This window comes from Hypanus sabinus, chromosome 10 (genome assembly GCF_030144855.1).
Source record: "Hypanus sabinus isolate sHypSab1 chromosome 10, sHypSab1.hap1, whole genome shotgun sequence".
Lineage (NCBI taxonomy): Eukaryota > Metazoa > Chordata > Chondrichthyes > Myliobatiformes > Dasyatidae > Hypanus > Hypanus sabinus.
Window position 1 is genome coordinate 111,926,641 of NC_082715.1, and position 22,178 is coordinate 111,948,818.

The window sequence follows — 22,178 nt, forward strand, 5'->3', positions numbered from 1 at the left end:
AAAAGACCTCTTGCATAAATTTGACATCATTTTCATTTGGTGCATAAATATTCATAAGAGTCCATAGTTCTGAAAAAAATTTGACAATGTATAATTACATATCTCCCCGCCGAATCAATTAATACATTTTGTATTTTAATTGGTAAATTTTTATTAACCAAAATTGCAACTCCTCTCGCCTTTGAACTAAATGAAGCTGCAATAACATTTCCAACCCAGTCTCTTTTTAATTTCTGATGTTCTATGTCTGTTAAATGCGCTTCTTGTAAAAAAGCAATATCTGTTTTCATTTCTTTAATATATGTTAAAATTCTTTTTCTTTTTACCAGTCCATTAAGCCCATTAACATTAAAACTTAAAAAATTCAGTAAATTAGTCATTATTTTTAATTATGTTACTCCAATCTATATTACCTAATCTTTCAACTTTCGTGATATCTTGGGAAATCTTTTTAAAATTCTCCATGTTGCTATGTGTGTCCCCACCGATCATCCAGGCAGAAAGATAGAAGAAAAGTAGAGTATAAAGAAAAAAACAAAATACCCCCCTACTAATGTTGTGAAAAAAAAAGAACACAACATTACCCCCCTCTGTTGTACAGGTCATGGCGATCGCCATGATTACACACGTGAATCCCGCAGTAACCGATCCAAAGCTCCCCAGACCCCCTGCAACATAAAAAAGTATATATATAAAAGAAGAAAAAAAAATACTATTCTCAATTAGTTTTTCTGAAATTTTGCTTTTCTCCCCTGTATCATCCTTAAATGTCCATCGCTTCCGTTCACTGTCTCTATCTTCATCTTTAATCCATTACGCTTGGAAGTCTCTATGTGTAATTAGTGAATAAATGGAAGTTTTTGTGCGAACTCCTCCGCTTCTCGATAATCGTTAAAAAATCTTCTTTTTCCCTCCTCCAAAAAAATTATCAGTGTTGCTGGGTGACGCATTATAAATTTATAACCCTTTTCCCATAAGACTTTTTTCGCTGGGTTAAATTCCTTCTTTCTCTTCAAAAGGTTATAACTTATATCAGGATAAAAAAGAACTGCCTTCCCTGCTATCATCAATGGCCCGTTTCTCTTTTTGGCACATTGGGCAGCCGCCTTCAGGATTTTTTCTTTATCTTGGTATCTTAAGCATTTTATCAAAATTGATAATGGATTTTGATCAGCTTGAGGTCTTGACCTTAAGGCTCTATGAGCCCTTTCAATCTCAATTAGAGTTTCTCCTTCCATTTCCAATTTTTCAGGGATCCATTTTGGAAAAAAATTTATTGGATCTTCTCCTACATCTTCTTTAAGTCCAACAATTTTAATATTGTTTCGTCTACTAAAATTTTCAAGCTTATCAATTTTTTCCATAAATTGTTTTCTTTCTGATGTCCAGGCAGTAATATCATCTTCCATTTTATTCATTCTTTCAACCATGTCTTCCATTGTAGTTTCCAAATCTATAATTCTCTTTTCCATTTTTTCCTGTCTTTTTGACATTTTATCAAACATAATCTCCATACTTGTCATTTTACTTTTGATTACTTTTAATGCGCCTAATTTACGCATTTTTGCATCAAAGTCTTTTCTATATTTCCAGAAAAACTTTTACCTCCATCTTCGTCTGATTTTTCCAGAGAATCTGACTCTCCCTCGGATTCACTTTCACTTTCGGTTTCAGTCGTAACTGGGATTTGTAGTTCTGGTTGCTCTCGTTTGCGCATGCTCCTTCCTTCACGTTTGTGCAGTTCTCGTTGGTCTTTTTCTTTAGGATTGATCGATGTTGCCGCAGTTTCCTGTTCTGTATTGCCGGAGCTGAAATGTACCTGAGCCCGCTGTTCTTTGGCAGAAGTGGCCCTTGATTCTGTTCCAACTTGCGTTGTCTTCACGGTAGTAGTTTTCTTCATCTTCTGTTTGTGAGGCATAACTTGAAACAATCCGGAGTAGTTTACAAGTAACTTTTAGAAAGTATTGACTAACTTTTCTACACTTAAACATTAATTTATTGATTTTTTACAGGAGAGCTGGGTTCCAGCGTCTCAATCCTACGTCATCACGTGATGTCCCCCCCAGAATGAGGATCTTTGAGAAGACAAAAGATCGGAGATAGTTTTTGGAAGTCTAGGAGCTATAGGGTTACAAGTAAAATAGGTCTCTAGTCAAGGATGAGAAAATTAAACTGGCCGACTTAGAGCTCAGATAATTCAATGAGTACAGGCAAGATTCGCTGCAAGACAGTGCAGAAAGGGGGGAACCACAAGTTTCTTGATCACTACTACCAAAACTAGATTTGGAATTTAAGAATGAAATGCTCTCAGTGACTAAAATCAGATCATGAGCAGGACTGACGTGATAAGATGCTGAGAGGCTGTGCGAGGGGGTGGAGTTTCAAGATGGCGACGTAAACATCTGCCTTTTAGGCGCTCTTCACTTTTCTAACTATAATCACCCTTTAATCAAATCTTTTCGAATTTAATCAAATGAGTTGATATTTTCGATTGACTTTTTTTTTCCCTAAAACTATATTTGATCTAACTTTGCCGAACTTAAAATGGCTACAAGTAAGAAATCGTCTAAGGAGCCTTTATCTATCGATGCAATTTCTAATCTTCTGGACGCTAAACTTGCAAGTTTGGAAAGCAAGCTGGAAAGTAAAATGGCAAGTTTGGAAGATAACCTGGAAAGTAAAATGGCAAGTTTGGAAAACAAGCTTACCACGAAAATGTCTGAACTTGAAGGAGCTGTTAAATCGCTTGATACTAAGTTTCAGTCGCAGGCAACGGATATTCAGCGGCATGAAGATAAGTTGGAGACTCTTGAAAAATTAATTGTTGAAAAAGCACGTACACTTGAGGCGTTGGATAAGAAGGTACAATCGACTCTTAAAGCTGTAGATCAGCATAAGTTTAAAATTACTGATCTCGAAAATCGATCTCGCAGACAGAATTTGCGAATTATCGGGTTCTCCGAAAAAGTTGAGTCCGGTGATTTAACTGAATTTTTCTCTAAATTACTATGGGAAATTTTCGGTGATGAAGGTTTGCAAACTAAACCTGTTATTGACCGTGCTCACAGAGTTGCGAGGTTTTCGTCTATGTCTGATAAACCACGAGCGGTGATTGTTCGCCTTCATTATCCTCGTGAGTAAGAGCTTTTAATTCGATTAGCTCGTAAAAAAGGTATGATTTCTTACAATAGCTTCAAATTTCGAATTGTTGAGGATTATTCTTATGAGGTTATGAGAGACAGAATCGCTTTTAAACCAGTGATGGCAGAGATTTATTCGATTGGACTTAAACAAGTTTTAATGTATCCAGCGAAGCTTAGAATTACGCTGAACGACAACAGTCAGCAAATTTTTAACACTCCGGAAGAAGCGAAGAAATTTGTTGAAGAATTTCGATCTTCTACTGCAACTTGAACTATGTGTTATGTGGAAGATTTTTCAGAGAGAGGATATCTTTCTATTTTAAGTTTTAACCTATGAAGCTGGGTTATAACTTCTTATTTTGATCTATGGGTCTGGTTTTTTTTACTATCATCATTGTTTATAGATGTTCTTTTTAATTTTTATAATATCTTTTTTTTTCTTTCTGTTTTGGTTATATACGTTTATATTTTGCAATAATGATTTACTTTTTTTTAAGATGTCGTTTCTTTTTCCCGTAAGATTCTGTTTTTTGTAAGCATTTATTTGTTTGCCTGTACTCAGAAATGGGATGAATGTTTTGGATTTTTGGTCTTTTTTTTATATATATTGTACTGTTTATTATATCCCTTTTTTTTAAATCTTATTTTGTCTTCTAACAGATTGCTGAAATCACATTTGTATTTAGTAATATGGCTTTTTCAAAATGGCGTTTCTTCTTCCCATAAGTCTTTGTTTTTGAAACGTCATCTTGTATTTGTACACGGGATTTTTTTTTAAAGGTATATTACACTTTTAAATTTTGATGTTTATACTTTTTTTTATTAATGATTGTTTGTTTTATTATATTAGTTTTCTTTTATTCTGATTGATATATATTGTTTTTTTGCAACTCTATATCTTAATTTGGGTGTTATATAGTTTTCTTTTAATCTTTTTATAGAGCTGCCATCTTGAAATGGGGGTAATATTAGTATTAGATTATGCGCCTGCCGCTTGGCTTTTTTTCGAAGGGTGGGGGGAGGGGGTAGGGATCTTTTTTCACACTTTTGCTCTTTATTTTTTTGCTTTTAGTTTATCGGCCGACTTTAAATTATTAATATTGTTGAGGTGTCATGTTCTCCGGTTGCTCCTGAATCAATTTTCCTCCTTCCTGAATTGTGGGTTATGTGTCTTTTTAACCTTTTATGATACACACAACTAATATTAGTATGATGGATAAATCTGTTAACTTTATCTCCTGGAATACTAATGGTTTAAATCATCCGATTAAACGTAAAAAAATATTTAAAGTATTCCATAGACTGAATGCTAATATTATCTTTGCACAGGAGACCCATATCAGGAGGGAGGATAATCAACGTTTTTTTAGGTTCTGGAAGGGTCAACAATTTCACTCGAATTGTACCGCTAAAATTAGGGGTGTGTCTATTTTTATAGACCCCTCAATATCGTTTACACATCATGAAATTATTTCTGACCCACAGGGTAGATTTTTGTTGATAACTGGCTTACATTTTCATCGGAAAGTTGTTCTAGTTAATATCTATGCTCCAAACTTTGACTGCCCTGAATTTTTTAAACGTTTATTTATATGTTGATAATGGGTGGAGATTTTAATTGTTGTTTGAATCCTTCGATGGATAGATCTAAACCCATTTGTACTCTTCCGAACAGATCAGCCCTACTTATTAATTCGTTTATGGTTGATTCGGGAATTACAGAAATATGGCAGTTTTTGAACCCTAAAGATAAAGAATTTTCATTTTTTTCACATGTATATCATAGCTATTCTAGAATTGACTATTTTCTTATTGATCATCAGTTATTAACGGATGTTATTGATTGTAAATATGATTCTATTACTATTTCGGATCATGCACCTTTGAAGTTATCTATTAAGATTTTGGACTATTCCAATAATATCAGATCTTGGAGGCTTAACGCTACTTTGTTTCAAGACCCAGAATTTATCACCTATATAAAACAGCAAATTGACTTGTTTTTCTCAACAAACTGTACTGAAGAAATCGACAGAGGAATACTTTGGGACTCTTTTAAGGCTTTTATTCGTGGACAAATTATCTCATATTCTGCTGGTAAAAGAAAACAAAGATATTTAGATATTGCTTTATTAGTGGATAAAATCAAGGAAATTGATAAGATTTATTCCGTGACTCCTACCAAAGAACTTTATAAGAAGAGAGTTGAGCTTCAAATGGAACATAGTTTACTATTATCTTCTTCAATTGAAAATCAATTAATTAGGACCAGGGCTCAATTCTATATTCACAGTGATTGTACTGGTAAACTGTTAGCTAATCAATTAAAAGCTATCTCGACTAAGCAACAAACTATTAAAATTCGCAAACAAGACGGTAATTTAACTACTGATCATAAAGAAATTAATAATACCTTTCAAGATTTTTATAAATCTCTATATCAATCAGAATTTGATGGTGACCAGTCCATGATAGATAATTTTTTTAACAATTTGAATATTCCTAAACTGATTGATGAAGACCATAACCTGTTAGATGCTCCTATCTCTATGGTGGAAATAGGAGAGGCTATCTCATCAATGAATTCAGGGAAAGCTCCTGGTCCTGATGGTTATATAGTAGAATTTTTTAAAACTTTTTCTTCTTTGCTCTCTCCTTGGTTATGTGAAATTTTTAATGATGCGTTTGCTAAGAAGAGATTACCTCAATCTTTTTATGAAGCTAATATCTCTCTAATTCTTAAAAAAGATAAAGATCCTACTTTATGTACATCTTATCGCCCTATATCACTATTAAATGTAGATTCTAAGATTCTTACAAAAATTTTAGCTATTAGATTAGAAAAAGTACTATCACAGATTATTTCAGAAGATCAAACTGGTTTTATGAAGAATTGGTATTCCTTTTTTAATGTTAGAAAATTGATTAATATAATTCATACTTCACCACCCACAATCCCAGAATGTGTTATTTCATTAGATGCTGAAAAAGCTTTTGATAGAGTTGAATGGATATATTTATTTAATACATTGAGAAATTTTAATTTTAGTCCTAACTTTATATCATGGATTAAATTAATATATCATAAACCCGTTGCTTCTGTTCTTACAAATAACTATAGATCCTCTTTTTTTCAATTATCTCGTGGTAAGAGACAAGGCTGTCCTTTAAGTCCTTTATTATTTAATATTGCATTAGAACCTTTAGCTATTGCTATTCGTGAATCTCCTAATATTTTTGGTATTACCCGTAATGAGAAGTTATACAAATTATCACTTTATGCTGATTATTTGCTGTTATATATTTCTGACCCTGATAGATCTATTCCCGCTATTTTATCCTTGTTGGTTCAATTTGGTACTTTTTCTGGTTATAAACTAAATTTAGATAAGAGTGAATTATCTCCTTTAAATGCACAAACTTTATTGAGTGATAGGATACCATTTAAAGTTGTTACTGATAACTTTACCTATTTAGGTATAAAAATTACCAAGAAATATAAAGATTTATTTAGACTGAATTTTTTACCTATGCTTCATCAAATTCATCAACTTACTACAAGATGGTCTCCTTTGTTTTTATCATTAATTGGTCGGATTAATGCTATTAAAATGATGATTTTACCGAAATTTTTATACTTATTTCAAGCCTTACCAGTTTTTATTTCTAAATCTTTTTTTGATAACATTGATTCAAAAATTTCCTCATTTGTGTGGCAAAATAAAAACCCTAGGTTAAGTAAAAAGCAATTACAAAAATCTAAAAAAGATGGTGGTTTAGCTTTACCTAACTTTAGATTTTATTATTGGGCAAATAATATTCGTAATTTAATGTATTGGAAACTAGATTTGGATTCACCACTGTGCCCACAGTGGGTAAATTTGGAATGTAATGAGGTAAAGGGATATTCTCTATTCTCTGTTCTTGGTTCTTGTCTTCCTGCTGATTTAGTTAAATTTAATAAACAAATATCTAATCCTGTTATTAAACATACATTACGAATTTGGTTTCAATTTCATAAGTTTTTTACTTTGAAAAACTTTGTTCTTGATAGCCCTATCTTACTTAATTTCTTTTTCAAACCCTCTTGGACAGATCAAGCTTTTAACATATGGAAAAGGAAAGGTATAAAATGTTTTCGTGATCTCTTTTTTGAAGATACTTTGATGTCATTTGACCAACTTTCCAACAAATTTGAATTACCTAAATCTAATTTTTTCAGATATTTACAAATTAGAAATTTCTTACATAAAGTTTTACCATCTTTTCCTAATTCAACTTTGGTGGACTTTACAGATTTGATTTTTACCTTAAATCCTTGTCAGAAGGGATTAGTAGCTTTTATTTATAATATGATTATGAAGATACAACCAGAAATATCAGTTAGAATTAAACAAGAATGGGAAAAAGAACTTCGATATAATATATCAACAGATAAATGGGAAAAAATTTTGCAAATGGTTAATTCTTCTTCTATATGTGCTAAACATGCTTTAATACAATTTAAAATTGTACATAGAGCTCATATGTCTAAAGATAAACTTGCTCGATTCTATTCTCATATTAACCCTCAATGTGACAGATGTCATTCAGAAGTGGCCTCATTGACCCACATGTTTTGGTCATGTCCCACTTTACATAATTACTGGAATTTGGAATATAGATTTACAACCTCATTTTATTACTGCAATTTTTGGCATACCAAATGAAGATGGTAATCAGTTTTCCCCTTCAATCAGACGAATGATTGCTTTTGTAACATTAATGGCCAGAAGGTCTATATTACAAAATTGGAAAGAAGTAAATCCTCCTACCACATTTCAATGGCTTTCTCAAACTATTTCTTATCTGAGCCTGGAAAAAATTAGAAGCACTATTTTTGACTCATCAATTAAATTTGAAGAAACTTGGAGACCGTTTATTCGACATTTTCATATGAATTAATTTGGCCTTTTCCAGACCTTCTTTCTGCTTATTCATGTTCAGGTATGGAGTTCCGGAGTTTGTTGACTATCATATACTTGTAAACTATTATTATTGCCCATGTTAGTTTAGTTTAGTGTTTTATTTTTCTTAATATATACTTTTTTTCACATATTTTCAAATTTTTTTTTTCTCTTTTAATGGTTATTTTTGTTTTTTTTCATATATAATCATATGGACTTGATTGATTAAGGTATTTTTTTCTGCTGATGTTTAATAGGATATTGTTATCTTATTATCAACGTGATTTCAAGTCTATTGTATTCATAATTTACTCATTATTATGTTATGTTTTTTTTATATGTATATATGAAAACCAATAAAAAAATTGAAAAAGAAAGAAAAGAGAGGCTGTTTCCTCTGGCTAGTGTAGCTTTGCTGAATGGTCTCACAACAAAAGGTCAGCCATTTATGACTGGGATGAGAAATTCATGCATGTGCAAATCAATGCAATGTTCTGCCTCAGGGCTGTATATTCAGGCTCTCAAGTTTATTCATGATGGCAAAGACAGAATTTTAGACACTAATCAGAGTATACAGGGATAGACAGGAAATGGATAAAGTGCAAGATCACTATCTTACAGAACAGCAGAGTAGACACTGGAGGTCAATGTTACATTAGGCTGTTACACATCTATTGTCAGAGAAGTACTTGCATAAAAAGGTAAACCACCTCCATACGAGCAAGGACAGAAAACAGGGCAAAGTGAGTATACTTATTTATTCAGTAAGTTATGGGCCAAAGTATTTGGTGAGTACATTTCTAACTCTTGTGGCTTCAGTCTCATTGCTGTCTGTTCTGAAATTGTTAGGTTGCGTTCAAGAAAACAATGAAATGGCACACTGCCGTCTGACAGCGTTTCAGATTTCTCCGGTTACCCCATCCACAATGATCTGCCCGAGCAGCGTTTTCAAAATTACATACTTTGGCGAGCGTTTCTGAAAAGCTCCAGTTTCAAGGGACGAAAACGCAGTTTTAGTGTGGACGGAGGATAAAAATGAAGAGAAAAAGCTTCGGTTACAGATTTATCTGGTGTAGTATGGATGTAGCCTTAAAGAGCTATAGAGTAAATACTAGAAGATGGGACTAGCTCCCTGGGTAAAAAAGTTAGCATGGATTATTTGGCCAGAAAGGCACACTTCTGTGATGTAAAACCATGGCACATGAATACTCAACAGTAAAGGTAGTATTTTATAAATGGAGCTGTGATCTCAAAATAAAGATAGAAATGAAATATAATACTACATGGTTATTCTGAGTTTAACTGCATGTTAAAAGTACCAGTCATTACCTTTATTCTCAATTCCAGTGGAAAGCTTATGGTTCAAAGAGATATTACTGAGGGCCATGATTGCCAGCATCTGTTGATGACTGCCAGTGGAGCTGCTTCCATTTCCAATGCAGCTATACAGAATTGGACAAATATCACAAGATACCAACAACTCCGCTAAGCTTTTGTGATTAGAAACCAGCATAATGACAATTAGCAAGCCATCTTGCACCGCAGAGGAACATCTGGAAAGAATCATAAGGGTAAAATATGGTTGGGAAAAAATGTGCATTTACAAATATTAATTATTTCACCACCACTCCCACTTCCCAACACAAAATATCACTTTTACTGCCCTTTGAGAAAATTCAAAGATCAAAAGTCCTAATTAAATCACTGGTGTCACTGATCTGGCTGATCTCAAACAGGTATTACAAGGCTTGACAGGAGGAAAGTTGAAGAACAAAACTCTTAACATGTTCCTATTCCAAACATCATCCAGTAATTTCCACTAGAAACCTCGTGCATAATGTCCAGGGGCAAAAAAATGGTTCGGTCTTTCCAAATTAGAATAGCCAGAATAGTTGCAGAAAACACACTACTAGAAGATACACAAGGATTAAACCTGAAAGGCATTGTGATAGACAGATAAAAAGGCCAGGAACAAGCACATCTGGTGAAACTCTCCTTACCCACAGGTGTTCATCATTTTCGCTACAGCTGCAGGAATAACACTGAGCAGGCCTTGTGAATTCTGGGTGGAGGCTGAGCCAATACTGGCAAAGATTTCAAGGATGACCTGAGCATCAGCATCAGCAAGGTGAGGGCGAACACTTTTTGTGCGCATGTCATATTTGCTGGCTCCCGTCAGAATCTTCAGAGTCTGCAGAGACAAATTTGTGACAATTATTAAGCACAGCATCAAATAAATAAAATCTATAAAATGTACTTTCATTGACTTTGTGACCTTATTTCTTTCTACTAAAAATACTTCCTAGTCAATAAAGTACAATGCAAGAGTATACAATGTTGTCACAAAGGAACATGCACCCAATAAAGTTCTCATAGATATCAAATGTTATACTGGATAAAAATATCCAGAATTGTAGCACAACTTGAAGCAAATATTGGCCAAAAGCATCAGCAGAACTCCCCATGCCCACCAGAGTGCTGGTTGGGGGGCAGTTGATTGGGTGCTGTGGGGGGAAGGTAAGGCCTTAGTTTACAAACCCATCTGAAATATGACAGCTCTCAGTAATCACTGGACTGAACTCATTCAAGAAAGTGTGCTCACATCACTGGACTTTAACCTATGTTGATTCTGTACCACCTGAATCACAGCTACTGCACTATCAGCTACCCTTGCTGAATGAGGCATGGTGACATAACAGTTAGCAATGCTGCCTCACAACTCCGGTTTGATCCTGTCCACAGATGCTGTTCGTACATTGTTCAAGTGACTGTGTAGGTTTCTTCCAATTGCCCATGTCCCATCCTACATTCAGAAGATGTACTTATTGGTTTACTGACTATTGTAAATTGCCCCTAGGTATAGTAAGTAGCAAAATAATTACACAGGAAATCCAGTGTACATGTTCATGTGAGGAAGAAAGTTAAGGGTGGCAATGTGTGGAAACCTCAAACATCAAGAGCTACTGTAAATTTAGCCACAAAGGAAAAAGTATTTATAAGGTATAAGAAGCTGAAATTGGACAGGGCCTTTAACGAAAGTAAAAGAAGCCAGGAGATCAGGAGGGCTAAAAAAGACCATGAAATGTCTTTGGGAAGTAGAATTTATAAAAAAAAATCTGAAGGCATTTTACATCTATAGTGAAGATAAGTGGGTAGCTAGGGAAAGTGTGACAGCTGAAGGATAAAGGGAAGAATTTAGGCCATGAGCAGGTGGAAGTGGGTCAGGCACTAAATGAGTGTTTTGCATTGGTACTCACCGGGGGTTTTGATAACATGGAATTGAACTTGCCTCAATGGGTCCAAACAAATTGTAATTTTTCATCCTCTACATTTTTTTCACAATCTCAAGATACTACTGGACATTAAGAACAACAAGTACTGCAGGTCTACCCCAGGAGGAGTTGCTGGATAGAGATGGAGCTGGACTTCTGCGCACCATGTTGCAACCTGTTTCAGTCACCCATGGTAGCAGGCATCAGGCACCTTGAATGCAGAGGAACACTTTCATTTGGCTGTATTCATGTGTATGGTTGAATGATAATAAAACTTGAGCTTGGGAGAGGACACACAGGACAGAGAAAACAGAATACTGATAACTCTAGGGCATGTTGATATCAAGGAAGCGTTGGTACAGGCTCTCTTGAAGAACATTAAGGTAGATAAATTACCAGGGGCTGATGAGACTAATCCAAGTTGATTAAGATCCCAGAGGACTATCGCAGAACCAATGGTGTTACTCTATTTTAAAAAAGCAACAGAGGTAATCTATCAAATTATAAGCCAGTGAAACTCTTATCAAGTGGTAAGAAAAGTACATGAGAATTCTTCAGTGATAATGATTTAAATTGGTAAATTGGTTTAAAATTATCACATGCACCGAAGTACAGTAAAAAAATTTGTCTTGCATACTGTCTATACAGACCAATTCATAACAACAGTGCAATAAGGTAGCACAAGAGAAAACAGTAAGAGGGCAGAGTAAGGTGTAACACTGACAGAGAAAGTGCACCGCACACAGTAAATTGCAAGGTCATAACAAGGTACATTGTGAAGTCAAGAGTCCATCTTATATGACTACTGAACTACGGAATAGTCTCATAACAGCAAGACATCTGTCCTTCAACCTGGTGGCATGTGCTTCCTGATGGGAGGGGAGGTTGGTTTTCATGATGTGCTGAGCTGTGTCCACAACTTTCTGCAGTTTCTTGTGGTCACAGATAGAGCAGTTGCCATACAAAGCTGTGATATATCTGGACAGATACTTTCTATAGTGCATCAATAAAAATTGCTCAGGGTGAAAAGGGGAAAATGCCAAATTTCTTTAGCATCTGAGTAAGCAGGTGTATTTGTGAGCATTTCTGGCCATGGTGTCAAAGTGATTGAACCAGGACCGGCTATCGGTGATGTTCACTCCTAGGAAATTGTTCTGACTTAAAGACGGACTCAGGAACAAAACTCGTACATAACCCAGGGACTGCCTGTAACTTTGTTGCAAACCCTGATCAATTCTCGGCCTACCACGAGCAAATTCAAGACTACAACAACTTTGTATCCTCACATCCCACCATAATTTTTGCCATCATTTTGAATCTGGTATTCCCTTGATTGCTGGACCATCTGACTGTCATGAACTAATGTACATCTATCAAATCGGCTCTTAACCACCTTTGATCAAAAGAGCACCACCATAATGTCACCAACATAACCTTAAAGCTTAAATCTCTCATTTCATGAAAACTAGATTGATCACAAGGATAAATTGTAAACAAGATTATTTAAACAATTGGAGAGACAGAGAATGTAGACAAAAGAACAAAGAGATGTGAATGTAGGAGGCTGCCTTCCACCCCCAGAAAGAAAAGAAAAAGGAAAATCAAATAAGCTGAACCAAAATCTGATATAGGCAGAGAAATCAAGTTACTTTAAGTTCTAGAAATCAGTATTGAGTCTAGAAGGCTGCAACATTGCAGATGGAAAGTGTGATCCCATGCCTGAAGATTGTATTGTGCCTCATGCTACCGAGTACCGGTGGGTCCACAGATCAGATTGGGAGTAAAATGGAAAATTAAAGTGGCAGACAATGAGAAGCTCTAGATCCCCTTTGCAGACAGAATGCATAAAATAGTCATCTAATCCACATGGATTTCCCTGATGCACGGGAGACCATATTGTGAACATTGAATTCAGTACTCTAGATTGGAAGAAGAGCAAGTGGATTGCTACTTCACCTGGAAAAACTGTTCAAATCTCTGGGTTGTGGAAAGGGAAGAGGTGAAAGGACAAGTGTTGTATTGCCTTAAATTGTAAAAGTGTGGTAAGAAAGGGAATGTGGATGGAGGAAACAGAAAAATGCGCCAAAGAATTTCAAAGGGAACAATCCTTGCTGAATCTCTAACATAAAAATAAATAAAACTGGTGGCGGTTTGTCTGGTGGTGGAATCGCTTTGGAGGTGATGGAAATTGCAGAGAATGGTCTGTTGAATGCAGGGGTTCAGAGAATGAAGGTGAGGACCCAGGAAAGTTCTGTGAATAAAAATGAATGAGATGCCGTCAAGGCCTTTGTTAACAATGTTAAGAAAGAGGCCACAGTTCAGGAAGACATTGCAGAGGTACATTTATAGTTCATATTTCAGAAGAAGATTTATCTGTTTTGTTTTAAAATACTAATATCAAAATATAGTGTTGCAGTTAGGCAGAACACCAAAAAAAATGGCAAATCCCTTGAAGTTATCTAAATCATACACTCCTGTGCTTTTCCACTTAAAAAAAATAATGACAACAAAAATAAGGATTATGGGGATAATGCTGGAAAATGGCACCAAGGTAGAAGATCAGCAATGATCATAATAAACAATGGGGCAGGTTTGAAAGCAAAAACTGGCCTGCTTCAATTCCTATTTCTCAGAACTCCATCAGAACTAACAAACCCATCCAGTGCCAATGCAACAGAAACATTAGTTCACCCAAAACAGATTACTTAACAGTTTTTGATTGCAATAAATCAACAGTGTACTAAGTGAACAACATAAAGAATGCTCGTAACCTGTTGGTAGATTCCAAACAATTTTGAATGTCATTTCATAAGTTCAAGTTTTACAAATTTAGAGACCTGAAAATTATTGGTGACAGTACATTGCACTTTTAATGCATATAATAATGTCAGCTATTTCATGGGTGGATTTTTAAATTTATGGAGGATAGACCACTAATCCAAAGCAGCAACTCTTACATAGGCTGAGAGAGAAAACTGCTGCTTTGTTAGAAGTTGATGCTCATATTTTATTTTAAGTCAATCACCGTGTTCCTAGATGAGGAATTGCGGGGGTTCAGTATCCTTCAACAGAGGAAAGAGAACATTTTTTAAAAATGAATTAAATGTTTAACTTACTGCCAGAGCAGCTTGCTGGATGAGTGGAGAATTCTTGTGTTCTTGCATGCAGGACAGAATACTCTTAATTCCCCCCTCTGTAGCAAACAGTGCTCTCCAGTCATATCGTTGCATCAGAATATACAGTAGCTGCAAGCATGTGATGACCAAAGTTTTCTCCTTGGACAGATTGGTTAGTTCTTCCACCAGTAGTTTGATCAGCTTATCCCTTTGGTTTAGACTGGAATCCACTTTCAGAGGTAGCTTCTCTCGTGAACCATCCTCCTCCAACATCTTAGTGATGAACTTAAAACCTGCAACTTGCAAACTTATATCACAACTTGATTTCTTCATGATGTCTACAACATCCCCCATTTTCTCCAAATTTGTCTTACGTCCAGTCACTTTGGGGCAGTCAAACACTAAAAAAAACAAAAAATGTTTTAGTTTATAACAGTCTGACAACTCTCCATATTTCACTACCCGAATGATGAAATCACAAAATGAACTAACAGTTCATCACTCCATGCCGTCCATTGTTGCAGGAGAAAGAATATTGAGGCTAATAACTAGGTGATAGGGATATAGATTGTGCTGATGTTGTATAGGGAATAACAGACAACGTAGAGAGAATAGAGACAAGGAATGTAGCAGTGACAACACCCAAGTTCAGGAACTTACGTAATTATGTTATAGCATGTACCCAATGTAATAGAAAATTGGATTGGCTGTTAAGACCGGTTGATAATAATTTCATTCTGCAATCAAGACCTAATCTGCTACATAATTAAGTCTTCCTGTAACCACCTTTCTCTTATCAAAATGTAGTTTTTCTGGTAATCTAATCAACTGAGAATGTAAAAGCTGCACTTAATTCGTGCTCTGATAGAGCAGCTTTGACTGGTCTCCTGATGCATACCAGTTTTTAATAAATTGTCTGTTGTCTTGAACACCAACTTAGTGTGGCTTTCAGTTTGCTCCTATACCATCCGACTGAATAATGAATTATAATCAATAGTCTGTCACAATCTGTTGCTCAATTTTTCCAGAAACAAAGGACCACAGTTCAGGCTAGTGGACTATGCTGGCCACCGTGATTGAGAGAAAAAAACCTGATATTTACCCCCTATTTTACAATGGATACACTTACCTTTGAGCTTCTCATCAAGATCATCTGGTAACTCTAATTCTTCCATTCTGTCCATCTCTGCCTGCTGCCCAGCACTGATTTTGCTTGAAGTGGGTGCAGTGTTTGTCAGTACTGGAGGTACTTCTTTCTTGGCTTTCTTTGACTGAGAAACGGATAATCCAGAGGATGAGCCCATGGCAGGTTGGGATCCATACTCAACACTTGTTAATGAACTGGAGAGTGGGTCCTGATCCAGCACTTTCCTCTTCAAATAATGTTTGGTATAAACATGAGAACTCTCCAGGTCATTACGATAGGGCACTGGACAATATGGATTCAAGAAATGAAGCAGTTTCTGTGCTAGTTCCACAGGTACAGTCAATTGAATCAACACACTCTCATCCATTACTGAAATCTGTGAAGAAATCAAATGGGGTTGTCCAGATTATTAGCATCTGTTATTTTATATAGATATCTTTTTATTACAAGATTAATTATATTTCCTATCATTGTACACCATCTCATCACCATTTTGATTATTTAGATTATTGTTCTTTATTTCATCACTTTAAAACTACATATCTAGTTAACCACTTTGCCAGAGAAAGCCATTCTAGTATTTTGTAACAAGTAGTCTCAGGTGAATTAATTTTCTTTTTAAAAAAAAGTGGATAGTGAGAAAGAGGGGAAGACAGTGAGAACTTGACAATTCACAACAACCCCATTTCTGAACACGTTGCTGTCAATCTTTTACATTTAAAGCATGAGTGAAAACTAGATAAGGCTTGGTGAAATATTCTGTAAAACAGACTGCAAAAACTCATTTACTAAAGAACCAGGGTCAGAAAATAATGGTGAAATGCAAGGTAGACCAAAGTGGGAAAATCAAAGCAACAGAATTAAGATGATCACTATAGCCTGAAAATCAAAATCTGCCAGTGAAAAATAAAATAGAAAATACTGAAACATTTAGGTCATTAATATATTAAATCAGTTATAAAACATTAAATAACATGAAATCAAATCCAGATTACTTCGTTAATTCAATAAAGACCAGAGGACCTATTAGTGTGAAAATAAAATCACATTGACCATAAACACACCAAATAAGATGCCACTTGTGATGGCAGACGACCACTGTAACAGTAAAGGTTAGGCGCAAGACATCACAAAGATGACTAACAGTAATTACAAATGAGTGAGCCCATCTGTCCAATTTCTCATGCACCCAGAAATTTCATTTCCCCGATCATAAACACTGCAAGATTGGGTCTGTTTGAAGTTCATCTCTTGGGAGCAGAGATGCTTCAATAGTCAAATTAAACTTTACACCTCATTTTAAAGACCAGGAGAAGGAGTACACTCTCGAAGAATTCATATATTGCTAAACCCCATGAGTACAATCTACTCACTCACCTGATCTTCTAGACTCTGTCTGATGATTTCGACAGCCTCCTGTTGCTGTTTTGGCTCCAACTTCTTGATGAAGAAAAGTACTTCCCACCATTCTGAGCGTCTGAGAATAGAGGAATCTTCAGGAATGCTCTCCGACAGGTAAGGAAGAGAGTATAAGCCACCAGGTGGCTTATGGAAAAATGTCTGAGCCACTAAAATACAAACATGTCATGTAATATGCTGTCATCACAGAAGAAAACGAATCACATTTCAATATAATGATGATAATTCGCTTTTTCAAAAAATCCTTAGGGATGTGCCAGTTTTTAAAAGATCATATTCTTTGTTCTAGCATGAACTAAATTATCTACAATGATTCAAGCAAAACTGTTCACTACACAAAAAGTTCACATACTGAGGAATCCACAAAAAAAAGTGAAACTGCTAGATAGGCAGAACTATGTTAAGCAAAGTTCAAAAATAAGTTACAAGAACTTCATTGAAACACCAGTTTAGACATTAAAAACACAACCAGATTTTGAATCAAGTGAAAAAATAAAGTTCTCTTTCTTTTAGGATGTGCTCTTAATCTTCCAGACATCTACAGGGGTTTCACAACCAATAACTACGGTCACTTAGGCAGGCAAATGTAGTAATTAATTATAACACAGAAATGTATTACATATGTATATTTGGTTTCCACAGGTTCCTAAAAGCCTAATGGAGGCAGACTTGCCCACTTTAAGACCACAAAATCTTTCCCGACTTTCAGAATGTCAAATCTGAAAGCCAGTCAGTTACATGAAGCACCATGTACTCATCTCTAATTGATACAGATTTCCAGACACGAAGGTATTGCCTTATATCTAACACTTCAAAGGTCATACTGCAACTTCACAGCATGGTTTAAATGACAATTCAATACTGTAAAACAGTGTTAGACAAGTGATATTAAATAGGACTAGAGCAACACACACAAAATGCTGGAGGGTTTCACCTATCACCTTATGTTTCTCCCCTCCCCCCCATACCTTTTAAAACTACTCATCTTTTTTTACCTCTAATCCTGCCAAAGGGTCTCGGCCTGAAACGTCAACTGTACCTTTTCTATAGATGCTGCCTGGCCTGCAGAGTTCCTCCAGCATTTTATGTCTGTTGCTTGGATTTCCATCACCTGCAGATTCTCTACTTTTAAATAGGATTTGCTTATACATATCCTAATTAGCACCAAGTTCACAAGGTAGAATGAAAACAGATGGCTAGGAATATTCTTGGCTGAAGTCAGCTAAGGCATAGATAGCAATTTCAACCACAGCTGACGTGTATGGTGATAAAAGCAGAAATAGGTGGTTTTGAAATAGTGTCAATCAAAATTTCAGACGTCCATTAAGTTTCAGACCAATTACAACAAGTCAGTTGTAAATAATCAGGTTTGACTTGAGGCTATAGCCAGGATGAGTGACAGGATTTGTGATGAGACTAAAAATAATCATTTCAATCCTCTAATATTAACTTAGAGGAAACTTCTAATTATCGAGTATCCATGTCAACAAAAACAGAAAACAGAATTGGTGGAGGGAATGAAAAGAGTTTAAGTAAAGCTGTGCATTCTCCTGCACATGGAAATGGATGCTTTGCTTTTGAATAATGCCAAGAGGCAGCATCTAACTGCTAAATAAGACAGAGCCAAGGATAGATCCTTGGATGACACAGAAGATAGTAGTATAAGAAAAGATGCAATTTTCAGGGACTCTTTGACTGCTAGTGTCCCTTTCTAATCATTTTTGGCCAGCTTCTCTCTCATGCCTCTGTAATTCGTTACTCCACTGTAATACAGTTGGCCCTCCCTATCCGCGGATTCCGCATGCGCGGATTCAACCAACTGCGGATCGGAAAAACCCAGAAGTTCTCTCTCCAGCACTCTTTATTTGAGCATGTACAGACTATTTTTTTTCTTGTCATTATTCCCTAAACAATACAGTATAACAACTATTTACATAGCGCTTACATTGTATTAGGTATTATAAGTAATCTAGAAATTACTTAAGTACAGGCAATCCCCGGGTTATGAATGAGTTCCGTTCCTGAGTCTGTCTTTAAGTCGAATTTGAAGTCGGAACAAGTACATCCAGTATTACTTAGCGTCAGTTAGTCAAACGTTTTTCTTTGGATATAGTACATATTTTACCTTTCTATGCATATAAAAAAACTTAAGAAACATATGCATTCCAATAATTAAACCACTGCGTTGCTTAGTAATAATTGTAGCTTTCATCGGGGCAGGGCCTTTCACATGCTCCATTAAAATTTTTTCCAATCGTTGACCAACTGTAGCCTAACGCTTTTTCAATGACCGATGGTGTTTCACTTCTTTCCGATCGCTTTATTACATCCACCTTATTTTCAATCGTGATCGTGATTACTTTCGTGAACAGAAACACTGTGGATTCAGAGCTGTACCGCCAGGTCCTAACGTCCACCGCACTGAGCATGTTAAATAAAGTCTGGGGTTCCGCTGGGTCCTAAAGACCACCACACTGAGACAGGTTAAATAAGGGACTTGAGCATCCGCGATTTTTAGTATCCGCGGGGGGTCTCGGAACCAATCCCCCGCGGATAAGGAGGGCCGACTGTACTGATACATCTGACCATCTGCAGAGTGAATTCGATCATAGATCTAAAGTTCTTTTAGTTAAGCTCCCAAATCAAATCTGATTCATTATACAACACCCCATCCAGAATTGTCTTTTCCCACGTAGGCTCAACTACAAGCTGCTCTAAAAAGTCATCTCACAAGCATTCTACAAATTCCATCTCTTGGGATCCAGTATCAACCGATTAACCAATGTGCCTGCATATTGGAATCCCCCGTGACTATCATTATCCTTATTATGTGTCTTTTCTATCTCGTGTTGTAATTTGTATATCATATCTTGGCTACTGTTCAGAGGCCTGCATATAATTCACATCAGGGTCTTTTTACTATTGCGCTTTCTTAACTCTAACCACAAGGATTCTATGCCTTCCAATCCTACGTCACCTCTAAGAATTTGATTTCATTTTTTACCAACACAGCCACCACACTCCCTCTGCCTACCTGCCTGTCCTTTCAATATAATGTGTATCGTTGGATGTTAAGCTCCCAGCTGTAGTCATCTTTCAGCCACAACCCAGTGACGCCCACAATGTCAAATCTGCAAATCTCTAACTGCACTACAAGATCATCCACTTTATTCCATATAAAGTGCTCAGGTTTTCTAAAACAATATGTAGATAGGCCTACAAGAGGAGAGGCAATACTTGATCTGGTGTTGGGAAATGAACCTGGACAGGTGTCAGATCTCTCAGTGAGAGAGCATTTTGGAGGTAGTGATCATAACTCCTCCTCCTTTACCACAGCTCTGGAGAAGGATAGGAGCAGACAATTTGGGAAAACATTTAATTGGGTAGGCAGAAATATGATGCTATTAGGCAGGAACTTGGGATCATAAATTGGGAGCAGGTGTTCTCAGGGAAATGCACGGCAGAAATATTGCAAATTTTTAGGGAACATTTGCATGGCATTCTGCAGAGGTATGTTCCATTGAGGCAGGGAAAGTATGATTGGGTAAAAGAACCATGGCATACAAAGGACATAGAAAATCTAGTTAAAAGAAACAAAAGGTTCAAGAAACTAGGTACTGTTACAGCTCTAGAAAATTACAGGGTTGCCAGGAAGGAGCTTAAGATTGAAATAAGAAGAGCTAGAAGAGGCCATGAGTAGGCCTTGGCAAGCAGAATTATGGAAAACCCCGAGACATTCTACAAGTACGTGAAGAGCAAAGAGGATGAGCCATGTGAGAATAGGATCGATCAGGTGCGACAGTGGAAATCTGTACACGGAGTCGGAGGAGGTAGTGAAGATACTTAATGAATACTTTGCTTCAGTTTTCACCAGGGAAAAGGACCCTGGTAATTGTGAGGATGACTTACAGAGGACTATATCACTTGAGCATATAGCCATTAAAAAAGAGAACGTGCTGGAGCTTTTGAAAAGCACGAGGTTAGATAAAGTGACAGGACCAGACGAAATATACCCTAGACTACTGTGGGAAGTGAGAGAGGAGATTGCTGAGCCTCTGGCAATGATCTTTACATTATTATGTTACGTACCCCATAACTGGGTGTCTTACCAGCAAAAATAGAAGTGTCCGTTGGAGTCTGATGATACTATTTTCAACAATATTTATTAGCAAAAATATACAAAATAATATCAATGCGAATATACAGAGAATATACGTTAGCAATACTAAACCTAAAAGTGCAGGTATAATAATAATCACTAATGAAACAAGCTCTATCGCTGTCTAGGGGATAATGAATTGTCAGATGGAAATTCAGTTCCGTTCATGCAGGCTGCGGTAGTTGTTTGTCGATGTGTTGCAATTGTTGGGGGGGGGGGGGAAGAGGGAGAGGGAGGGAGAGAGAGAGAGGGAGAGAGGGAGAGAGGGAGAGAGGGACAGAGGGAGAGAGGGAGAGAGGGAGAGAGGGAGGGAGAGAGAGAGAGAGAGAGAGAGAGAGAGAGAGAGAAAACGTGTGAACAGTAACAGCTATTTTCTTGCCAACCTTCCTTTACGATTTTGATCCGTCGATGCGTTGTTGTTGTGGTCATTCATGTATGACCCCTTTGTCTTTTAGCTAGACCGTTCTTCCATGGTGGACTCGTCACCCAGGCAAGGGTGGACACACACACAAGCCCTCACCGGTCGCGCTATAAACACTGTGAGTTAAAATTTGCCGACCCTTCGTTCAGTCTCCGATCTCCCACCCTGTCTCGTGGGGGTTCTGATGCTCACTAGCATTTCTCCTGGTGCATCTGAGGGGAGTTACCCCGACCTCACTTCTATCCCCACTCATGGGGTCTCAGGTGTCAATCAGGTTGGGATGATGTAACACCTCGAACCAGCCCACCCTGGTTGCCCCCTGAGGGGTTTCAATGAATAGAACAGTACCAAGTAAACAATCCTTCTCCAAAAGACAATAGCAGTAATCAATGGTTCTGCTCCTCTTTTGTTCTGCTCTCTCTCTCATTAACTTTCATGAGCAAGGATGTCCTTTTGCATTTGTACAGGGCCCTGGTTGGACCACACCTGGAATATTGTGTACAGTTTTGGTCTCCAGGTTTAAGGAAGGACATTCTGGCAATTGAGGAAGTGCAG

The 22,178-nt window shown here is 36.6% G+C and overlaps 1 protein-coding gene across 3 annotated transcripts in view; it reads right to left on the minus strand.

Annotated features, from left to right (window-relative positions):
• Window positions 1-22,178, minus strand: part of LOC132400977 (cullin-9) — a 314,674-nt gene that overhangs the window by 140,390 nt on the left and 152,106 nt on the right. For all 3 annotated transcript variants that reach the window (XM_059982631.1, XM_059982629.1, XM_059982630.1), the window contains 5 exons: window positions 17,002-17,192; window positions 15,607-16,000; window positions 14,478-14,878; window positions 10,090-10,280; window positions 9,419-9,642 (listed from right to left, as the gene is read on the minus strand). In XM_059982631.1, coding sequence (XP_059838614.1) covers window positions 9,419-9,642; window positions 10,090-10,280; window positions 14,478-14,878; window positions 15,607-16,000; window positions 17,002-17,192 — 1,401 coding nt within the window. The remainder of the gene's footprint in view (window positions 1-9,418; window positions 9,643-10,089; window positions 10,281-14,477; window positions 14,879-15,606; window positions 16,001-17,001; window positions 17,193-22,178) is intronic.